The sequence below is a fragment of the Pelobates fuscus genome, chromosome 13, assembly GCF_036172605.1.
Source record: "Pelobates fuscus isolate aPelFus1 chromosome 13, aPelFus1.pri, whole genome shotgun sequence".
Lineage (NCBI taxonomy): Eukaryota > Metazoa > Chordata > Amphibia > Anura > Pelobatidae > Pelobates > Pelobates fuscus.
The window spans coordinates 107,674,505-107,698,700 of record NC_086329.1 but is presented as its reverse complement, the minus strand read 5'-3'; the positions used below and the strand labels follow the sequence as shown (position 1 = coordinate 107,698,700).

At 38.1% G+C, this 24,196-nt stretch overlaps 1 protein-coding gene across 3 annotated transcripts in view; it reads left to right on the top strand.

The window, feature by feature from the left end:
* Window positions 1-13,154: 13,154 nt before the first annotated feature.
* LOC134582492 (nuclear receptor subfamily 2 group F member 5-like) overlaps window positions 13,155-24,196 on the top strand; it is a 31,020-nt gene continuing 19,978 nt past the window's right edge. For 2 of the 3 annotated variants that reach the window (XM_063439131.1, XM_063439129.1), the window contains exons 1-2: window positions 13,155-13,413; window positions 14,334-15,109. In XM_063439131.1, coding sequence (XP_063295201.1) covers window positions 14,716-15,109 — 394 coding nt within the window. In that variant the 5' untranslated portion in view covers window positions 13,155-13,413; window positions 14,334-14,715. Of the gene's footprint in view, window positions 13,414-13,668; window positions 13,768-14,333; window positions 15,110-24,196 lie in introns of those variants that run through there. The other variant, XM_063439130.1, reaches the window with a different exon arrangement.

Here is a 24,196-nt window from a genome sequence, read left to right as displayed (position 1 = left end):
TGTTATACACTCAGACACATTAATGGGAGTATTATTGCTGGGGAGCTCTGTTATACACTCAGACACATTACTGGGAGTATTATTGCTGTGGAGCTCCGTTATACACTCAGACACATTACTGGGAGTGTTATTGCTGTGGAGCTCTGTTATACACTCAGACACATTACTGGGAGTATTATTGCTGTGGAGCTCTGTTATACACTCAGACACATTACTGGGAGTATTATTGCTGTGGAGCTCTGTTATACACTCAGACACATTACTGGGAGCATTATTGCTGTGGAGCTCCGTTATACACTCAGACACATTACTGGGAGTATTATTGCTGTGGAGCTCTTTTATACACTCAGACACATTACTGGGAGTATTATTACTGTGGGGCTCTGTTATACACTCAGACACATTACTGGGAGTATTATTACTGTGGGGCTCTGTTATACACTCAGACACATTACTGGGAGTATTATTGCTGTGGGGCTCTGTTATACACTCAGACACATTACTGGGAGTATTATTGCTGTGGGGCTCTGTTATACACTCAGACACATTACTGGGAGTATTATTGCTGTGGGGCTCTGTTATACACTCAGACACATTACTGGGAGTATTATTGCTGTGGAGCTCTGTTATACACTCAGACACATTACTGGGAGTATTATTGCTGTGGGGCTCTGTTATACACTCAGACACATTACTGGGAGTATTATTGCTGTGGAGCTCTGTTATACACTCAGACACATTACTGGGAGTATTATTACTGTGGGGCTCTGTTATACACTCAGACACATTACTGGGAGTATTATTACCGTGGAGCTCTGTTATACACTCAGACACATTACTGGGAGTATTATTACTGTGGGGCTCTGTTATACACTCAGACACATTACTGTGAGTATTATTGCTGTGGGGCTCTGTTATACACTCAGACACATTACTGTGAGTATTATTGCTGTGGGGCTCTGTTATACACTCAGACACATTACTGGGAGTATTATTGCTGTGGAGCTCTGTTATACACTCAGACACATTACTGGGAGTATTATTGCTGTGGGGCTCTGTTATACACTCAGACACATTACTGGGAGTATTATTGCCGTGGAGCTCTGTTATACACTCAGACACATTACTGGGAGTATTATTGCTGTGGAGCTCTGTTATACACTCAGACACATTACTGGGAGTATTATTACTGTGGAGCTCTGTTATACACTCAGACACATTACTGGGAGTATTATTGCTGTGGAGCTCTGTTATACACTCAGACACATTACTGGGAGTATTATTACTGTGGAGCTCTGTTATTCACTCAGACACATTACTGGGAGTATTATTGCTGTGGAGCTCTGTTATACACTCAGACACATTACTGGGAGTATTATTGCTGTGGAGCTCTGTTATACAATAAGACACATTACTGGGAGTATTATGGCTGTGGAGCTCTGTTATACACTCAGACACATTACTGGGAGTATTATTGCCGTGGAGCTCTGTTATACACTCAGACACATTACTGGGAGTATTATTGCTGTGGAGCTCTGTTATACACTCAGACACATTACTGGGAGTATTATTACTGTGGAGCTCTGTTATACACTCAGACACATTACTGGGAGTATTATTGCTGTGGAGCTCTGTTATACACTCAGACACATTACTGGGAGTATTATTACTGTGGAGCTCTGTTATTCACTCAGACACATTACTGGGAGTAGTATTGCTGTGGAGCTCTGTTATACACTCAGACACATTACTGGGAGTATTATTGCTGTGGAGCTCTGTTATACAATAAGACACATTACTGGGAGTATTATGGCTGTGGAGCTCTGTTATACACTCAGACACATTACTGTGAGTATTATTGCCGTGGAGCTCCGTTATACACTCAGACACATTACTGGGAGTATTATTGCTGTGGAGCTCTGTTATACACACACACATTACTGGGAGTATTATTACTGTGGGGCTCTGTTATACCCTCAGACACATTACTGGGAGTATTATTGCTGTTGAGCTCTGTTATACACTCAGACACATTACTGGGAGTATTATTGCTGTGGGGCTCTGTTATACACTCAGACACATTACTGGGAGTATTATTGCTGTGGAGTTCTGTTATACACTCAGACACATTACTGGGAGTATTATTGCTGTGGAGCTCTGTTATACACTCAGACACATTACTGGGAGTATTATTGCTGTGGAGCTCTGTTATACACTCAGACACATTACTGGGAGTATTATTGCTGTGGAGCTCTGTTATACACTCAGACACATTACTGGGAGTATTATTGCTGTGGAGCTCTGTTATACACTCCGACACATTACTGGGAGTATTATTGCTGTGGAGCTCTGTTATACAATAAGACACATTACTGGGAGTATTATGGCTGTGGAGCTCTGTTATACACTCAGACACATTACTGTGAGTATTATTGCCGTGGAGCTCTGTTATACACTCAGACACATTACTGGGAGTATTATTGCTGTGGAGCTCCGTTATACACTCAGACACATTACTGGGAGTATTATTGCTGGGGAGCTCTGTTATACACTCAGACACATTACTGGGAGTATTATTGCTGTGGAGCTCCGTTATACACTCAGACACATTACTGGGAGTATTATTGCTGTGGAGCTCTGTTATACACTCAGACACATTACTGGGAGTATTATCACTGTGGAGCTCTGTTATACACTCAGACACATTACTGGGAGTATTATTGCTGGGGAGCTCTGTTATACACTCAGACACATTACTGGGAGTATTATTGCTGTGGAGCTCCGTTATACACTCAGACACATTACTGGGAGTATTATTGCTGTGGAGCTCTGTTATACACTCAGACACATTACTGGGAGTATTATTGCTGTGGAGCTCTGTTATACACTCAGACACATTACTGGGAGTATTATTGCTGTGGAGCTCTGTTATACACTCAGACACATTACTGGGAGTATTATTGCTGTGGAGCTCCGTTATACACTCAGACACATTACTGGGAGTATTATTGCTGTGGAGCTCTGTTATACACTCAGACACATTACTGGGAGTATTATTACTGTGGGGCTCTGTTATACACTCAGACACATTACTGGGAGTATTATTACTGTGGGGCTCTGTTATACACTCAGACACATTACTGGGAGTATTATTGCTGTGGGGCTCTGTTATACACTCAGACACATTACTGGGAGTATTATTGCTGTGGGGCTCTGTTATACACTCAGACACATTACTGGGAGTATTATTGCTGTGGGGCTCTGTTATACACTCAGACACATTACTGGGAGTATTATTGCTGTGGAGCTCTGTTATACACTCAGACACATTACTGGGAGTATTATTGCTGTGGGGCTCTGTTATACACTCAGACACATTACTGGGAGTATTATTGCTGTGGAGCTCTGTTATACACTCAGACACATTACTGGGAGTATTATTACTGTGGGGCTCTGTTATACACTCAGACACATTACTGGGAGTATTATTACCGTGGAGCTCTGTTATACACTCAGACACATTACTGGGAGTATTATTACTGTGGGGCTCTGTTATACACTCAGACACATTACTGGGAGTATTATTGCTGTGGGGCTCTGTTATACACTCAGACACATTACTGGGAGTATTATTGCTGTGGGGCTCTGTTATACACTCAGACACATTACTGGGAGTATTATTGCTGTGGAGCTCTGTTATACACTCAGACACATTACTGGGAGTATTATTGCTGTGGGGCTCTGTTATACACTCAGACACATTACTGGGAGTATTATTGCCGTGGAGCTCTGTTATACACTCAGACACATTACTGGGAGTATTATTGCTGTGGAGCTCTGTTATACACTCAGACACATTACTGGGAGTATTATTACTGTGGAGCTCTGTTATACACTCAGACACATTACTGGGAGTATTATTGCTGTGGAGCTCTGTTATACACTCAGACACATTACTGGGAGTATTATTACTGTGGAGCTCTGTTATTCACTCAGACACATTACTGGGAGTATTATTGCTGTGGAGCTCTGTTATACACTCAGACACATTACTGGGAGTATTATTGCTGTGGAGCTCTGTTATACAATAAGACACATTACTGGGAGTATTATGGCTGTGGAGCTCTGTTATACACTCAGACACATTACTGGGAGTATTATTGCCGTGGAGCTCTGTTATACACTCAGACACATTACTGGGAGTATTATTGCTGTGGAGCTCTGTTATACACTCAGACACATTACTGGGAGTATTATTACTGTGGAGCTCTGTTATACACTCAGACACATTACTGGGAGTATTATTGCTGTGGAGCTCTGTTATACACTCAGACACATTACTGGGAGTATTATTACTGTGGAGCTCTGTTATTCACTCAGACACATTACTGGGAGTATTATTGCTGTGGAGCTCTGTTATACACTCAGAAACATTACTGGGAGTATTATTGCTGTGGAGCTCTGTTATACAATAAGACACATTACTGGGAGTATTATGGCTGTGGAGCTCTGTTATACACTCAGACACATTACTGTGAGTATTATTGCCGTGGAGCTCCGTTATACACTCAGACACATTACTGGGAGTATTATTGCTGTGGAGCTCTGTTATACACACACACATTACTGGGAGTATTATTACTGTGGGGCTCTGTTATACCCTCAGACACATTACTGGGAGTATTATTGCTGTTGAGCTCTGTTATACACTCAGACACATTACTGGGAGTATTATTGCTGTGGGGCTCTGTTATACACTCAGACACATTACTGGGAGTATTATTGCTGTGGAGTTCTGTTATACACTCAGACACATTACTGGGAGTATTATTGCTGTGGAGCTCTGTTATACACTCAGACACATTACTGGGAGTATTATTGCTGTGGAGCTCTGTTATACACTCAGACACATTACTGGGAGTATTATTGCTGTGGAGCTCTGTTATACACTCAGACACATTACTGGGAGTATTATTGCTGTGGAGCTCTGTTATACACTCAGACACATTACTGGGAGTATTATTGCTGTGGAGCTCTGTTATACACTCAGACACATTACTGGGAGTATTATTGCTGTGGAGCTCTGTTATACACTCCGACACATTACTGGGAGTATTATTGCTGTGGAGCTCTGTTATACAATAAGACACATTACTGGGAGTATTATGGCTGTGGAGCTCTGTTATACACTCAGACACATTACTGTGAGTATTATTGCCGTGGAGCTCTGTTATACACTCAGACACATTACTGGGAGTATTATTGCTGTGGAGCTCTGTTATACAGTCAGACACACCCACAATATGGAGCTCCTAGAACAGAGGGACATTAGGATAGAAAAGAGGGACAGAGGGATCTGGGCCTAAAATAGGGACTGTCTTTCCTAAATAGGGACACTTGGGAGGCATGAAAAAATGTTCCCCCATCTGGCATATTGTGTAAACAGTAAACATGAGTGTTTAGATTTTATTAAAATGTGTTGGAAACTACTGAATCTTAAAAAGAAACAGTTTAACAATTTATTGGCACCGTTTCAAAGATTTTTTTGTAAACATTTTTTTCAAGTGACCGACCGAGTTTAACTAATAGAAAGTTTTTTGCAATTTGCATGTTTTTTTTGCAAGTTTCACAGTATGATCAGTGCGCGGTTTAAGAGGCGGTAGCAATGTTGTCACGCAGCATTGTTACAGTCAGAAAGTGTCAACTAAACTTATTTTATTCAATTTAAAGGGACACTCCAGGCGCACTTTTCACAAGCATGCGACGTGTAGACATCGTGGGGTTTATATTACCCGTTACAGTTTCACCTTTTGCTCTTGCTCTGGGCAAGATCTGGTGTTTCAGCAATGCCTGCCGTCTCAGCAAACACATTGAGCCTCTGCTCACGAGATAGAAAATAGCTCTGGTATTGATTACATTGCCTGAATGCTGATATGGGGGACAGAGGACCAAGCCACACTCAGCCACTGTTGCCCCAATGTATACACAGGGTGTGACAAAACACGTTTTATCTGTATTGCCACTCACAATGCACGCATTAACCCTTTCACTGGCACACAGAGGGACAGAATGGAGCTCGCTCCTCAGTATCGGGGGTCCAAGGACCCTTACTTCATTATATTTAATCTACTAGCTGCCAAGTGGCAAAGGGGATTAGGAGAGCCTCCGGCTTTATCACGAGTGGGACCCCAGTGAGTGGCTACAGTTATGAAAACATCCCTAATTTATTGTTTTGCTCTAAAAACTGTATTAGTAATAACTTTAGCGTTTGATTCTTTTTAAAAGGGAGTGAATCCTGGTACAGATAAAGGAATCCCATTTAAATATATTGGGGATTTATATTTAATAATAACAAAAATATAACATTTGAAGCATCAAGGGCTTCTGGGTAATGACATACTTTGCACGTTTTCTAAAAATTCTATTGAGGCAAATTAACACGAAATATTGGGATCCCCGAGCCTTTACCTGCAACTACAAATAATTGAACAAGAATTCAATTAAAAGTCTCACTGTGAAATAACATTAAAAAAAACATTTTCAGCCATTATAGTTTGTTCACTTTTGCCAAAATTCACTCGATTTACCAATAATGTGAAGAAAACCGAAGTTGAACCGTAATGAAGTACTCCAAGATTCACGCCCGGTATTTTAAGAATTACTCAGAAATGAAAAGAAACCCTAAATTATTGCAAAGCTATCACATCAAGAAGCAAAACATAACAGAGTGCCAAGTGATACCCGAAATCTGCCCCCGAACCAACAAATATCACACTAACCCAGGATATTCACCATCGCTGAGTCAGCCAATCTGCGGGTGCTGCTTAATACCACTGCCCTCCAGTAGACAGGGTCTGCCCTGTTGCACAGCAAGTGCCTGACTTGGGTAATAATGAGCATTTTTTGGCAGGTTTAGTCAGTTAAGGGGGCAGCACCCTGCACGTGACGCCTTTAATGCAGAGTTGGCAAAGCTTCCTGTTAATGTGCCACTCAGGCGGGTATGACTGATATGCTCAGTTATGGGAGCACATGCCACCCTTGCGGTCCTAATTTCACACATGGAATAACTAGCCCTGTCCTGCTGCCGTCCCAAATTCACTGTATGTTGTGTCCTTTAGGGGGTACGGTTCCTGTATGTAGTCTATATGTTGTAATAAACTTTATACGATTATGGCGGGGTAATATATTTTATTTATTTATTAAATATTTTACCAGAATGGATACATTGGGATTTCTCTCATTTTCTATCATGTAATGCATTGATAGAATGTGCCCAACATTCAACCTAATCTTAATACAGATTTTCATTATCTACAAAATGACGTAAAAAATCTTAGAAGATGAAGACCATCTGTTTTGCTTTAATTGCAACAACAAAAAAAGCAGAATAATCGGCCTCGGTGATGATTCTTTAATGCCACGTACAATTTGGTGATGTCATTCTGAGCACGGTAACTCAGAGTAAGCTAATGCAGATATATTTCATTATAAGGCAGGATTATCTCTTTTCCCGAAGTGTTAAGCTGTAAATGGGGAAATCCTGTGAGTAGAGGCGAGCGTGATGTGATTAGCCACGTTAGGGAGCAGAGCTCGCAATCAATAAATAATATCTATTCTCTCCGAGCTACGACCACGTTCTGCTTAGCAGCACACAGTGACCCTTCCTTCGCTTTATTTTTATTTTTTTATCCGAAAGGAAAAAAAATTTTGCATTCAATTAATCAACCATAATCAAATCAGATCGACAGATTCTGAGAAATTAGAATATGTTATTTAACCCTTTAATGACAGATAAGTTACCAGGTAAATTAGGATCTAATATGATTTCTGATGGGTTAACGTTGGGTAGCGGAGGTGCTAGGGTAAGACTTCCTTACACGTGGGGTAGTAAATACCCAACACAGACTCCAACAATTTAATCCAACCCCTTCCCTCCCCCCAAAGAATTTTACAGATGTTTTTCTGACTAGGGTTCTCAGATCTAATGTGTTTTCCTGGACATGTGTGTATTCATGCAGATGAGCGGAGAATGAAAAGTGCTACATTGTAGTACATAGCATTCTCGTAGTACATAGCATTCTCGTAGTACATGAGGGGAATCAATTAAGTAAACCAGTGCACTAGAAACTCCTCCGTAATTAACTGATTATCCGCATGTTGCATATGAAGAAGTGATTTTTGGTCCAAAAAGATTAACAGAAAAGCAACATATCACCTACTGTATATGGGGTGGGGGTACAGGGCCCCTCCTCTATTTTCTTAGTGACATAGCAGAAACAGCCGCTGACCCATCTGTGGCATTAGGGTGGGGGTATAAGAGAGGTATTCGACCCCTGTTATAATAATATTGTTATCACATTGATTCCCATCAATGCCCTTTTCAAACTCTTTGCTTGGTGGTTAATGGTGCCACCAGTTCTTCCAGCGACAAATAGTAAAAAAATAGAAATAAAGTATTCTACGAACATCTTTTAGTATGTTGTCAGGTAATACATGCCCGATAAATGGAATTAAATCACCTAAATCACCAATTTAAAGTATAGGTGTCAGTTTCGATATTCGAACCAATAATTATCGTTCTCCGGTAAGCCTTTAACAGTGTTAATTAAATCGATCCGTACCGATGGCTTATTGGGGGAACGCCCGACTCCAATTAAATCGAGGCCTCGAGATATGGCCTAACAAACACCATCCCTACACCACACTTGTCTAATGTCCATACATTTATTGTATCATTTGGGTCACATTTCTCAACCAGTCACAGTTTAATCAGGTGACATGAATGTGACGCAAGGCAAACGAGGTGATGGGCTGAAAGGTGTCGTTGCCATAGCAGATATTTTGGGGGAAATAGAGTGATAACATTTTTAATTATCTTTACTATTTAATAGGCATGGGGTTTATCTAGGGGTTTTACATAAAATGCTTTGATATGAGCTCATGGCTATCAATAAATAAAATGGGAAATATTTTTTGGTAGATTAGACAGTGGGAAGATTGGTGCTGCCAACGTATTTTATTTATCCATTAAATGCAAAATGTTGGCCTTAGATTTGAAATCCACGTTTAATTCCTGACAATTCACACTTTTAGGAATAACCCTAAATATACCTAAGGTTACTGTGATCTCTTCGTAAAAGCACACAGAAAATACATTCTTAAAAAAATAAAAAAAATCCATAAAAAGTTACATTATTAGTAAAACATGTCTCGTGCTATTGATTTATTTGATAATTAATTTACTGCTCTAGCAAACAATCGGCCATCTTCCCAAAAAGGGAACAAATTAAATAATAACGTAATAACGCCCGCTCTAACTTTTCTAGCTAACCCTGCTAGTTTATAATCCTGACGTTCTGTGTCGGGGACAGACCTAGTTAACACAGTGTGTGCCATAGGGACGAGCACAGTTTTGAAGTTCCATGCGCGGATTGCCAAAGCTTTCAATCTCTTGGTCTCGAGTAAACCTTCAGCAATCTGGGTTAAACTCTTTAGACTTCTTGCATTAAGGGGGATCACCGCAGTGGCGGGGAGGGGGTGGATGGGGCCACGTCCAAGCCACAGATTTCTCAGAGTGAATAATTAAGGTATAGTCTCTCTCTGGATGATAAATCCAGACCTGCTGTAGGAATCTCTGACCCTAAAAGCAGGATTTCAGTCCAGATAAAGGTAATGAATTTTACCTAAAAGGAATCCAAAACAAATTTATGTGACTGGCGGCCCCTTGGCTCTGCCTGCAATGAATAATGGAATTTCAAGTGAAAGATTTTATGAGCAATTATAGGAAACGGTTTATTTACAGCCGCCTTTGACCAACCACAAAGCTTAAAAGGGTCCGAAAGATGAGTGTGTCTGGGAAAGGCAGTCAGGCTGCGCTTTGTGCACCCCTGGACCCTTCCTGTATGTGTCATCTCAGATTTACCAGCTCAAAAAAAATAAATAAAATCCAACAACTCTCTCCATCCATCTGGGTGTTTTTATGTTATATTGTGTGTCACGATCACCAATGTTATTGCTTATTTTTTCAATATAGCCTTTTTAATTGTATATGTAAAATATTTTACAATGTTTGCATGGACAGAGAGGAGGGGAACCTGATGCACAGATTGCAAATAAAAATGATTTTTTTTATGAGAAATGTCACTTAGTAGGTGTATAAAATGATTGTACTGTCTATTGTCTGTTATTATGACTTGGTATTAATCTGTCTGTCTGTCTAAACAAACAGAAAAGTGATTCAAGGCGCTTATTTGATAGCAACGTTCAAAGCTGCTGGAAAACACTCATTTGGGCACTTCCACAAACCCAACAATCGAATAAAAACCACAGAAATCGAACTACATATAAAATAGAAAGAAGTATTAATATCTATCTTTCTATATCTATACCTATCTATAGACTGTCTATTTATCTATCTATCGATCTATGTCTGTCTATCTATCATCTATCTGTCTGTCTATCTATGTATCTATCTATCTATCTGTCTATCTATCTATCATCTATCTGTCTATCTGTCTATCTGTCTATCTGTCTATCTGTCTATCTATCTATCTATCTATCTATCTGTCTATCTATCATCTATCTATCTATCTATCTATCTATCTATCGTATGTATATATGTCTATCTATTTATCTATCTATCTATCTATATGTCTGTCTATCTATCTATCGTCTGTCTATCTATCTATCTATCTATCTGTCTATTGATATACTATATAATATATTAATTTATAAACTAATCATTAGCAATGTTATATTATACACATGGTGCTATCTATCCGACTGTCTGTTTGTCCATCTATCTATATCTATATCTATCTATCTATCTATCTATCTATACTCTGTCTATCGATCTATCTGACTATTGATCAAGAAAAAAACTTTTATTTTGAAACCGATGTCCTTAATACAAATCATTGCAGAGTTCTATCTTATTTCCACGATCTGATCCAATTAGACATAGATTATCAGGTCTTCCTGTATGTAATATTCTGTCTAATTACCATCATACATTTAACATTATACGTCTTCGTTTATATTTATTGCTCACAGCATTTCTTAATCCGTTAATAAACTTTAATGAAATGAATGCATTGTTTAGATTCTCTGTTGGCAAATAATTTCCTTATCAGCACTGTTGGCAAAAATAACTATAATATCTGGGGATTAAATTTCGTGTCAGCAATTGTGTTACATAGAAAATGTTAATTTGTATTTCATTTTAACATTTTAAATCTGTCTATCTGCCTATCTACCTACCATGTATAAACACAGGGATCTGTAGCTAATATTATTTGTGGTATATCTCTGACCCTACTTAGAAGATAATGTGAAACAATGTATTAATTAAACACCAAACTGTAGAGAATTTGAAATCAAATTTAGACTAAAACAGGCGCGGTGAGATTAGAGTTGGATTGGTGATTTTTTATCATATCTGCAATTTTTAACCAAACTTTGCAATTCAGAGTTCAGTCCCCTAGGATTCGGTGTGTAATGGGTGAACCCCACACCGTCCTAAGCTCCTGCTAACTATGAACATCTATTTATCTATCTCAGTTGCTAAGGCACAAATGGCTTTAACAATAATGAAACTCATTGAAAGGAGCCTGAAATGCCTAATTGCGCACAAATATTGTGGCCCCAAGACCTATTATTCCCTATTCTCTCGCTTTAAACAAGAAAATCCACAGCCGTGAACACAATTCTCAAAAGAGAGTCACTTACCGCTGACTATCGTCCATCTGTAGGTTCTAGGGGAAAAAAATAAACAGACAATAACTATCTCCTACATCGCATAGTCTTATAAATACAAAAAATATGTTTTATACAGAGATAATGACAAAACTCAGCAAAGAGCTTGTTGATTTGTACACCATTGCTTTTTGAAACTGTTAAAATATGCGTTTGTTTGGAGAAACAAAACAACAGACGAGATTATTACCAAACATACTTTTTTACGATTTGAATCTTTGTCCCTTTAAATAGTCCGAACGAAATTGAAATATATTTTACAAAACACATTCACAGTAAATATATGTTTTAATTCTAAGTTGGACGCTAACAAACTGTGACTGAGTTAATGAATATATTTTGTAATTAATACCTGTTTTAATGCTATATTATACGACCCAATACCTCCAGCCACATTTTTTCTTACGGCAAATAATGTGGATTACAGTAACACAAAGCAAATAGCTCACTGCTTTTCAATGAAGGTACCGTAATATTGTAAGATTTATACGGCGATTCATGGATAATAAATACGTTCTAATAATGGCTGATGTAGGTTTTTAGGCAAAACCAGTAATATAAAGAGCCATAATAAACATTATATAAAAGCATATAATTAGGTTTCATTTTATATATCAGATTTGTGCGCATTTTTTGGTTGAATTACTTCATTTTTTTAAAGTCCATATTTTATATTAATTATTAATTTAATTAATTATTCATTTAAATACAAGCCATGGACTATGAGATCTGATCGTGGTCTCAATTAGATAATGACATGTGTTCCCTTGGGTTCTAGATGTGCATATCAGATTGTAAGCTCTTCTGTACAAGGTAACCAACTCCTATTGGATTATGTGTATCTTTGTGGACCCCAGAAAGAAATGTTACCTTTGTACAGCGCTACGTTGCATGTTGGCATTTCACATAAAACAATAATAAAAAATAATTACACACAACATATATATGATTTAGCAAATATAACTGCATAAATATGATATTTGTAATTTTTATTGTGATTATTTTTACTTTCTATTCCCTGCATGTATTATTATTATTATAAATAAAGTTCTAAGTTCTTCATTTTGGTGTTGGTACACCTCCTGCTTGTGCCTAATAGTTTTCAGCTCTGGATTTGGGTAATAAAATTAGATATTTTGTGATAGATAAGATTTAAGATATCTTATAATAAGTATATATTCTCTATAGAGGGGCAAACAGTCCAGTGACAGGTAATGCATGTGCAGAATAAGCCCCCCTACCCCTCCCATTCCCCTCCAGTCCCCCTCCCCTCCCCTGCAGCCCCCCTGCCTCCAGCCCTGCAGCCAATCAGCTGGCTGTGTTGCTGAGCCTACATGCCTGCCCTAATTAGGGGAGTCTCCATGGACACTGTGTCAATGAGATACATTGAATCCAGAGCTCCCTCTCACAGCAGCTCACTGGGAGCTGGGAAATTACAAGGGCCAGGCAGGGACTGCTAGGGAGACCAAATCAGTGTCACTTTCACAACTTTCCTTCCCTTTCATGTGTGAGGCTGCTGCAGGCTGACTCATTGTCTCCTCCAAGAACAGAAATCACATAACCCCCCCAAACCCATGGCAGTCACCCAGAGGGAGCCCTGCTTATTAAGGAGGGATCATAGAGCCTGAGACTGGTCCTCACAGCACAGATCACCCACAGGTATGGTTTATGGTGTTTTTATCTACATTCACCCTGTGTTTTCTAGCCAAACCTCAGGCTTTCACTGCTGTTAGAATTACATTGAACATGCATGATTTATCTTCCAAACCTGCAAAGATCTGCTTTGTCAAGCCCTAAATTCCTGTGCAGGGCTAGTACTCTGCAAACTAGCCTGCTTTCTCTTCAAGAAAAAGTGAAAGTTTTATTGATGCAATTATTTGATCACCTGAGAGGTGTCTCATTCAGTACAGAGAACACAGTGAGACATGTCCCCTGCCTGCTCTCAGCAATTCCTGCAGATTGGTACATTCTCATACCCAGCACAGCTTACTGATAAACTGATGGTGGGAGCAGGTAGGTAGTCCTGGACACTTAGAATTCTTTATTTATTTAATCCAGGACAGATGGGAAGCGGCAGGATGTTCCTTCTGAGATTTACATGTGTAAATGTAATTAATACAAATCCAATATTATAAACAAATAATATCTATACTTAGAATATGGAAAATGTAAGTGTAACTGGAAACGAGATGCGTGATGTTTGCATTTCTATACTCATATTTTTATGTTATGTTTTATTTCTATATTTCTATATTCGTTATATATCAGCGTAGTGTATGTATTTACATATTATGTGTGCGTATATTTCTCCATATATTTTATATATATAGTGTTGGTATATTTGTATGTATATATATTCTTGTATAATATGTAATTTTATTTCTAAATGCCGTGTGTATATATATATATATTTTTTTAAAATATGTTTTTTTAATTTTTTTATACTATAACTATGTACCAGTTCTCTATGAGTTTAACACATGTGGAGATAGGATTCTATGTTTTATCATGATCTGTATGCTGAACTCTTTATGCAGTATATTATATTAAAGTTCTGACCATCTCATTTTTGTTTCTAGGGCTCAGCCTGTATGCAGCTTGCATCCCATGCCATCCAGTGTTGTGCGTCTGAAAAACTTGCACTTTAAATCGAGGGATTCTAGACTCCCCTATAAACGAGGTTTGGTCCTGAAGCTCTCCCCCCTCCCCGAATTCATTGTAGCTCTGAAGCCTAGCTTCCTGTTTTCCTGGAGGCTCCTCTGGACTCTGCGCACGTTTTGTGTTGCAGCCAGCTCTTGGATGGGAGAAATCTGCTATTAAACACCCAGCCAGGCGTAGCCCTCGCAACAAGCTGCCAGCCTGGTCTTTTTGTTGCCCCAGGATAAACTTTGTAGCCTTCCGCAGCCTTGGATACATTGACTTGTTGGTGAAACTGTGGATCGTCGCATATCATTCTAGATTATGGCAATGGTGGTCAATCCATGGCAGGAGGACCTCCCTGGGGTTCCTGGCTCCCACGTGAGCAATCCACCAGGAATTTGTAACCAGGACCCAGGAGGGGCCCCTCAAACCCCAAGTACCCCTAAAGGGACAGCCCCAGGTCAGGATCCAGTTCATTCAGGGGACAAAGGGGTGCCCAATGTGGACTGCATGGTGTGTGGGGACAAGTCGAGTGGGAAGCACTATGGACAATTCACCTGTGAGGGCTGTAAGAGCTTCTTTAAAAGGTCAGTGAGGAGGAACCTGACGTACACCTGTAGGGGCAACAGGGACTGTCCCATCGACCAGCACCACAGAAACCAGTGCCAGTACTGCCGGCTGAAGAAATGCCTCAAAGTGGGCATGAGAAGAGAAGGTGAGTCCGGGTGAGGGAGTATGTGGGGCATATATAAAGCACTGACCTCCCAACTGCCCACCTACCCACTATGACATCAATAGAGTGATAACGTTTCCAAGTTTGTCAGAAGCCTTCCTCAGCACATCACGTAAAGCTCCTGCAATTGAGTATCATCACACCCTCGTATCAGGCTTTTTATACACTCTGAACCTCAAACTTTAATCGTAACCTGTATTTTAAACGGTCACGCAACATATCGTGAAGCCTTTAATGCCCCTAACCTTTAATGAAAAATGGGGTTATTATAAACTGAGTGCCTGGGATAATCCCTCTTTAAACCACAGGGTTTGTAAAATACTTTATTTACTTTAGCCTCATCCCAACATCAGGACAAAATGCTAATCCGCTGTGTGAAAATAAATAAAACCATGGCACCTACAAACTTAAATTTCAATATGCCTGCCAAAAGATCCCGTAATTAAACAGCATAATTAACACACCCCAAAAAAATTATGTTAATTAAAATGTAAAGTATCGAATATTAACCTGTGTTTATACATACAAACAAACAAACAAATAATTGGACAGCACTCTAGAGACTATTTTAAGAAAATGGAAAACTTTTATTCCGTCAACATACATATTAAACACACCCTACCGTTCTTTATATATTATATATATTTGTCTGCGGGTGTATACAATAATAAAATGCAAATGTATATTAGCTGATATGTATGTAATAGAATATAGAGTTATTTAAACTGTGTGTTCAAAGGAAATCTATTTATATATACACACATTTTATTTGCAAATATAAGTATTACATGTCCCTAGTATTGTGAATTGTGATAACTAAAAAAATAATGATAATATTAAATAATAACATTGTAGATAATATTTATTCTACATTTTTTTTGTATTTCACACATTTTACATAAGGATAAAGTGTGAAATGCGAAAAAGAATCAAAAAATGCTACAGGAATAATATTAAAGATAAAATAAATAAAAGTAGAAGATAAGGGCAGTGAATATAACGTTTGGAGAATGTATTTTATTCTAAAACAACAAACTGATGTATCAACAAACTTCATACGAACAGCTTTTTATTACAAATATAAAACAATAATCCCCTTAACAATCTCTACATACATCACTGTCTCTCTCTGTATTTATCAATTAACCGACACGTTTTGGCAAATTGCAATAATTTCCCATGTTCATTCTGCCAGTTATTTAATCTACCATAAAGCAGATTAATGCCCCATTTGCCAGCACGGTATTGACCCCCTCCATGCCTGGTAGCCCCCCTCCCAGTGGCATGTCAAGCAGACAATGTTGTGGCCTTTCCTGGCCGGCCCTGTGAATGCCGTTTACTTCGGAGTAGAAATTCCAGGTTTTTATTGAATCACCACATGTGAATAGTCCTTTTCTTTGAGGAGGGTCTGCACTTTCCATCAGTGAGAAGGGGGTCCGCCTTAACCCATCACTGGCCAGACTGGCATTATGTGATTATACTGACACACTGTAATAATTAGAATTATATGGAATATTCCCTGTCAGACTATCACTGACTATCACTGTTTTTACCTCTATCCCCGTAGATAATCAGTTACATGAAAGGGGCAGATTGCATGGAGTTTACTTTTTTTTTTGTGGGGGGGGGGGGGGGGGAGGAATACTTAAAACAAGAATCTGGCCCAGCAGCATTCCTGCCCCTTTATCTGCACAGATATGTGTGTTTGTGCAGGCTGTGTGGATGTGTGTAGGTACAGATAAAGTGTGCGCTGCTCTGTAGGCGAACATGTTCTTTTGTGTCTGTTTACATGTATGTGTTCAGGGGTCTGTAAGTACCCCGCCATGCCGCCATGTGCCTCTCCTTACCCAGCTGGGGTTCTGTGCATGAAGCTGCTTCATGACTTGTTGCATGTCATATAACTGTCTGCACACATTCACACAACATGATATGAATTTGAGATATCAGCATATGTGCACGCACATACACACAAACATACAGATATACAAATAGGCTCACACACACACATACATATATACAAACAGTCTCACGCACATACACACAAATATACATACATGCAAAATATACATACATACAAACAGGCTTGACACACACATATGTACAAACAGGCTCACACACAAACATACATGTATACAAACAGGCCCACACACACACACACACACATACATACATACAGGCTCAACACACACATATGTACAAACAGGCTCACACACACACAGAGTAATGCATGAGATATATTGTATCGTTAGTGACTATAAATCTAAACAGTTAGAACCAGAAATGAATTGCATCCGATATCTCATTTAATATCTATATTATACCCATGGGAATTATACCTATTCTGCTAACAGTCTGCCCACCCCTCTGATTCTCTTCTCTTTAATCTGATTGTCACATTATGCTGAGATTAATAGATTTAAGGAAAAAATAAATGAGATAATACATGTATTGTGTGGGTGTAGTTTTATATCTTATCTATACTATGCATGTGCATATACACAAGCACACACACACTTTGCTTCTATTGTAACCTCACCAACATAATTAGATTTATTCATTATACAGTGATTTTTGGGGATGTGAAAATTGACTTGCTAAATTAAAACTAAAACGCCAGAATAAAAAAATAAATATCTTAACTTTATTGAAGTGGAATATTTTTAGCTGGGTTAATTTGTTTGAAATTGTGCACATCAATTCTTCAGTCAGCACAATACACTACTTAATGAACAGAGACACAATGTCAACGGTGCACACAGACACACACTAGTTAATGACGGCATTCTAGTTAAACCAGGTCCCACGGCCCTCACTATGGCCCCAGTCTCTGTTAGAAAAATAAAAACATGGGGATTTATTGTGGTCAGTTGACAATCAACTTGCAAATTTGTACCCTAAAAGCCAGGTTACAAAAATAACTTAATTTCAGCCCATGATTTGGGGGAACATTTTGCAAATGGGTCGCCAACTCACCCCAGCAAGAAATATAGACACAAAATAGCTCAGTTGAATATACCCTCAAATTCAGTGACTTTTCTTCATTCTTAGCTATTTTGGTTTGAAAATGGCAAATTGTTTCACGTCCCCACAAACCACAGTTTAGTGTCTCGTCTCCTAGGAGTTGCAATTTGAATAAACTATATGCAGATCTGATGGGGCGTTCTAAGTAAATGCAGGAAAATGTCTCTATTACACAAATACGTCAGCCATCTTTCTATGCAGCTGATCTTCTCCTCCTGATACAATCTCTGAGGTCATTCGGGGAATGTCTATAAATGTTTTAGACATTCTGTGATTATTATTATTATTTAAAAAAATGTTTGATGGAAAAATATCATTTAACCCTACTGATCCAAAATACTTTTATAGCCGTACAAATATGCGTAAATAAAATAAATATCATAATTATTAAAATAAGATTTTAATAATGCTAATATTAACACACCAGTATATGAAAGTGAATCTACAATTCGTAATAAATTCAAATGTTTTTTTCAATAGTTTATTTTTCTAGAATACTCAAAGTTTGCCGTAATTTCTTTCCAAGATGCAACATTTGAATGTATTTTTTATGATTTTGGACACTTTTTTAAATAACGTTTTGTTAAACTCTTTTATGAGGATGCAGATCTTGTTTACATTACTTTTTTTGCCTAAGCAGAGCTTCCCACAAAGAGGTAAAGGATTTGGCCCACGTATTCCTTATTCCCATCTTAGTCTCTCAAGGAAGGGCTTAAATAGCCAATTTCCAAAACAAAACAAAACAACATATAAATGAAATCAAGAATTATGAAAAACAAATTCTCAAACTAAATATATAAATATAAACAAACACACCTTAACTAAAATGTATACATGAAATCGAAATGTTCAAACAACATACGGCAGAAATGACAATTCTAGACCCATTAACTAACGTTAAAATATTGCATTTCTAGAGCCTTTTTAATATATATTTCACTCCTTGAATTTTGTGTGTTATTAAATGTACATGTTATCTAAAACTATAAACAAGGATTATAGCACACACAGCTGCAGTGCAAAGGGAGTCGTGGATAATTAGAGAAAGTGTTTGAATTAACAGCTCTGTTTGTTAAAGCTTACAATCTAAAAAAGGGAATATAAAGATATAGAGATTTGTCGACTAAACCAGGAATTATAGAATGGGGCAGTGTAATTGAAAATGGAAGAAATCGTTGATTTGGAGTTTTTTCCCCAATTTGGCTATTTTTTTAAATTGACTTGTTAACCGCCGTGTAGATTGCCCAGCATTCCTTGTTTTGAATTGATATTTTATAACCCTGGATTAATCAGTGATGACATCAACGTGTTTTAAAGCAGCCGCAGGATGAGAACACGAGACACGTTATCGATCACTGTTTATGTACGAAGCTATTTTCATGTGTGATGATTCGGGAGTATGATAAATGTCTAGTGATTTCATTGGTGATCAGCGAAGTGATGAATATGAAATGATGGCTCAGACTAAAAATGAAATGGGTCATTTTGGGATGGTGGTTCCCATTTTCTGCCATCCATTTAAATGTGATTAATGTCCCAGACGTGTGGTTTTCTGGCGTGTGCAGCCATGTTGGATGTATTACAGATAGCGAGACGGAACGTGGTGTGCTCAGTTATGACATCACTTCCGGCTCTGTGGTTATGGCTTTTTAATAATAATAAAATAAATATTGGTAGTTACAATCTGGGCATCAGACTCCTGGACAATGTCCCCATGCCATGCACATTGGCCTAAAATGGCGTCTATCTCGTCGCACTGCCATCAGACATGATATGAATCGTTTTCAGATGTGACATCAGAGTCACGTGACTTGGAAAATTCTCAAATCAGCTATGGTTCCAATTTTGTTAATTTGGTCTTAATGTAAAATTACTGCCCTCCGCCCCCCACAGTTATACTTCCACCTTTCAATTACTTTTTCTTTTCAAATCTAATCAGATTTCACATAAATTTGTGGTTTGTTTAGTTTTGTCTTTACCTCACAAGGTAACGTTACTATCTTATTACATCAATTTAAATTTGTAACGTGTCGTGGATAAACTATTTGGATGAATTTATAAATAAATATTTCCATCAGACTCGCAATGTGATGTCATCAGACACATTCAGTTTCGTAGGACAGGCCGGACATTTCACATGCTCTGTTACCTGCAGGGCATCGAATTGCGAGGGGCGGTCAAATATAGATTGCAACGAGATTGGGAAAAACAAATATTTGTATTGAGCTGTGTTCTCAGTCTTTCAAAATATTATCCTATCTGATCTATATACTTCATACGTTAGTATATCAACCTACACAACTTGCAGACCGGTATGGGATGCAATCTACCCAGCATGGACCTGTTATGAGTGGTCTTTTAATATATTAATATGTATATAGACACACTCTGCCTTCATTACTCTATTCCTTTGTACTGAGTGTCCCTGGGTTATTTGCAGTAATTGTAGGGAACCCACAAGCTCCCCAGGCAGTCTGCTTGTCTTGTACAGCCTGTGTTACTGTGGTCTGACGGTAATTGTATCAGTGTACAGCAGAGGTGGCTAAACGTATGTCCCATGATGCACAGGGAGCTCATAGACTGAATCAGCCACATTTTTCAGCATTCCCAGGACTAACCGGCGGCGTATACAATGTATTCCTACGTTATAATTCACCATGGGTTAATTTTATTAACATGTACCTTGCCATTATTCAGTCTGTACCCCTCCCTGTATTTTGTACTGGGATCTTTGTCACTACAAAGTAAAAAACACTATATGTCTAAAGATGTATCACATGTGTCTAAAAGTTTACAATATATTGATACATACGGATTTAGCACTCATTACTGCACGATAACACAAACAGCGTTTACAAGGGGACAGAAATTTAGTTCCAAATCAGCGTTTTATAAAAAAATTAAAAAGTATTATTTTATTAATAAGCATTTATTCAGCAGAGGTAAATTTAGTTTGTCACTAGTTTCTAGATATGTCTCGGTTTTATTAGCCCAGTTGACTTTGACAGGACTTGTGATTTAGATACTGATGCTGGAGCTCTATCTACTGAGCTGTCTCACCACCAAACCCTTACACTGACTGCAGCTCTTCCATACCTGCTATTAACTAACAGAATCATCAATGACATTTGTGAACAGATTTGTTTCTGTATAAAATATGAATTTGCTAATTAGGAAGTTTGGCTTGTTAAATGCCAACTCTGTCTGTGAGAGTTTACAAGTGTAATATTTTATTAATAATCCGTTCTTTGTCATAGGAACAATAGCCCTGCTAGTCCTGTAGAGTTTGCGAGCCGGGTTTTAAGAGGATCCCAAGCAACGTTCCCTTAATTATTTGTTTAACTGAGCTGCTTTTTATTGGGCAAATCAAAAATATATATATATATATATAAGCCAGTTTGTGTTAATTTATTGGGGATCATTTCTTTCACAGTTTTAAGATATTATTCTGATAAATTCCATTCTGTAGAATTCCCATGTAATTCATTAACCTTTACATTTTGGATATATGTCTGTAATAGTCTAAAAAATATATAGAAACCGCCGCTGGGCTGGAGCAAGAAGCCAGGTGCATGTGAGGGGAGTCCAGGCTCTGGATAACATAATTAGATGTTATTAAAAATCTTTTAAAGCTGACACTCTATTTAAAAATAAATGTAACACATTGCATATAGTGTATAGGTTTTTTTCTAGGAGCTATTGAATAATATAAAGATGATGAACAGAAGTTTGAGATGTGAATTTGGAGACAAACCTGGCTTTTTTAGGTCTTTCCATTTTTCTCGAGCATGTTGTGCTATCAAAACTGGCGGTTTAAGCAGGGGCGAATGATTGTGTTAATGCATTTAATTTATTTTAAATAGTCGCAGATTAGATTGAAAAAAATAACAGAGAAATAGCATTGCTTACAGTATAACATAACTTAACTTGCCTTAACCGAAGTGGGTATACTGCGCGACAGGTGGAGCCTTTTTTTTTTACCCTATATTCGTTCTCGACATTCGTACACTGACAAGACGATTGCATATATTGCATAATAAAAAAATAACAAAATATATATACATATTTTTATCTTAAAATAGATTAAATAAATCTAAACAATAGAATTTTTTTTAGAATAAATAAAAATTGAACAATGGTTTAAACAAATCACAAATATCTGAATATCTATTTGCATTTCAAAAAGATTCTGCAGTTTAGATAGCATTAGAGGCAAGAGAAGATCTCGTAGGGCAATCTAAGGTATAATGTATAAACGTTAAACATTGTGCTCTAACATACACAACAAACAGTTCTAATGAAAATATTCACTAAAACAAACTTGCTCGGTTAGATTTCTATTCAGCATATAAACTGTTGTGTAAATTGAATTGATACATTTTGGTGATTAATAGATAGGTAGACTGGGTGTCCCCCAAATAATATTCCCTGTAACAACTCCCACTGATAAAGAATCATTAATCCACTGAGAGGGTTAAAACGGGTTAACAGTGTGACGGTTACCTGCTCTTGTCCTCATTCTTCACACCTTTCATGTCACCTTCAAAGGTCAGGATTTTCCAAGCCAGAAGTGACAGCGAATATTTAATTATCAGGCAGCAGATCACATTGCACAATACCTTCAAAAAGTCAGCAGGTTGTCAGTCATTTCAAAATAGTTTAGAGAATTATTCTGCTTAAATCTCTGTGACAGTTTTAGACTCCCAGGGATATAGTGCTCCTGGCCCTCAAATGCCACAATAAGTAGCCAGAAAAACGCACTAGTTTGTCTTGATTTTCTGGTAAAAGGCGATACTACATTTTACAAGAAGGACATTGATTGAGCGTAATAGAAAGGTTAACTAGGCAGAGTTAAAAAGTTTACATAAACAAAAAGACACAACAAGATCATTGGCTCCGAGCAGGGGTGTGGGGGGGGGGGGGGGGGGGGAGAAACAGCAATATTCAGCAATTTCAAACAACAATACCGGAGGAATTATGAGTGCTAAATGTGGACTAATGTGATAAATGTGGAGCAATTTACTAAATGAGAAGCAATGTGCTAAATGTAATGTGCTAAATGTGGAGCAATGTACCAAATGAGAAGCAATGTGATAAATGTGGAGCAATGTGGTAAATGTGCAGCAATGTGATAAATGTGGAGCAATGTGATAAATGTGGAGCCATGTGCTAAATGTGGAGCGATGTGCTAAATGTGGAGCAATGTGATAAATGTGGAGCAATTTACTAAATGAGGAGCAATGTGCTAAATGTAATGTGCTAAATGTGCTAAATGTGGAGCAATATACTAAATGTAGAGTAATATGATAAATATGGAGCGTTGTGCTAAATGTGGGGTGAAGTGCTAAATGTGGAGCATTGTGATAAATGTGGAGCCACGTGATAAATGTGGAGCAATGTGATAAATGTGGTGTTATGTGCTAAATGTAATGTGCTAAATGTGGGGTGAAGTGCTAAATGTGGAGCAATGTACTAAAGTGGAGCAATGTGATAAATGTGGAGCGATGTGTTAAATGCGGAGTGATGTGATAAATGTGGAGCAATGTACTAAATGTGGAGCAATGTGCTAAATGTGGAGCGATGTGATAAATGTGGAGCAATGTGATAAATGTGGAGCGATGTGATAAATGTGGAGCAATGTGATAAATGTGGAGCAATGTACTAAATGTGGAGCAATGTACTAAATGTGGAGCAATGTGATAAATGTGGAGCGATGTACTAAATGTGGAGCAATGTACTAAATGTGGAGCAATGTACTAAATGTGGAGCAATGTGATAAATGTGGAGCGATGTGATAAATGTGGAGCAATGTACTAAATGTGGAGCAATGTGATAAATGTGGAGATGTGATAAATGTGGAGCGATGTGATAAATGTGGAGCGATGTAATAAATCTGGAGCGATGTACTAAATGTGGAGCAATGTGATAAATGTGGAGCGATGTGATAAATGTGGAGCAATGTGCTAAATGTGGGGTGAAGTGCTAAATGTGGAGCGATGTGCTAAATGTGGAGCAATGTGATAAATGTGGAGCGATGTACTAAATGTT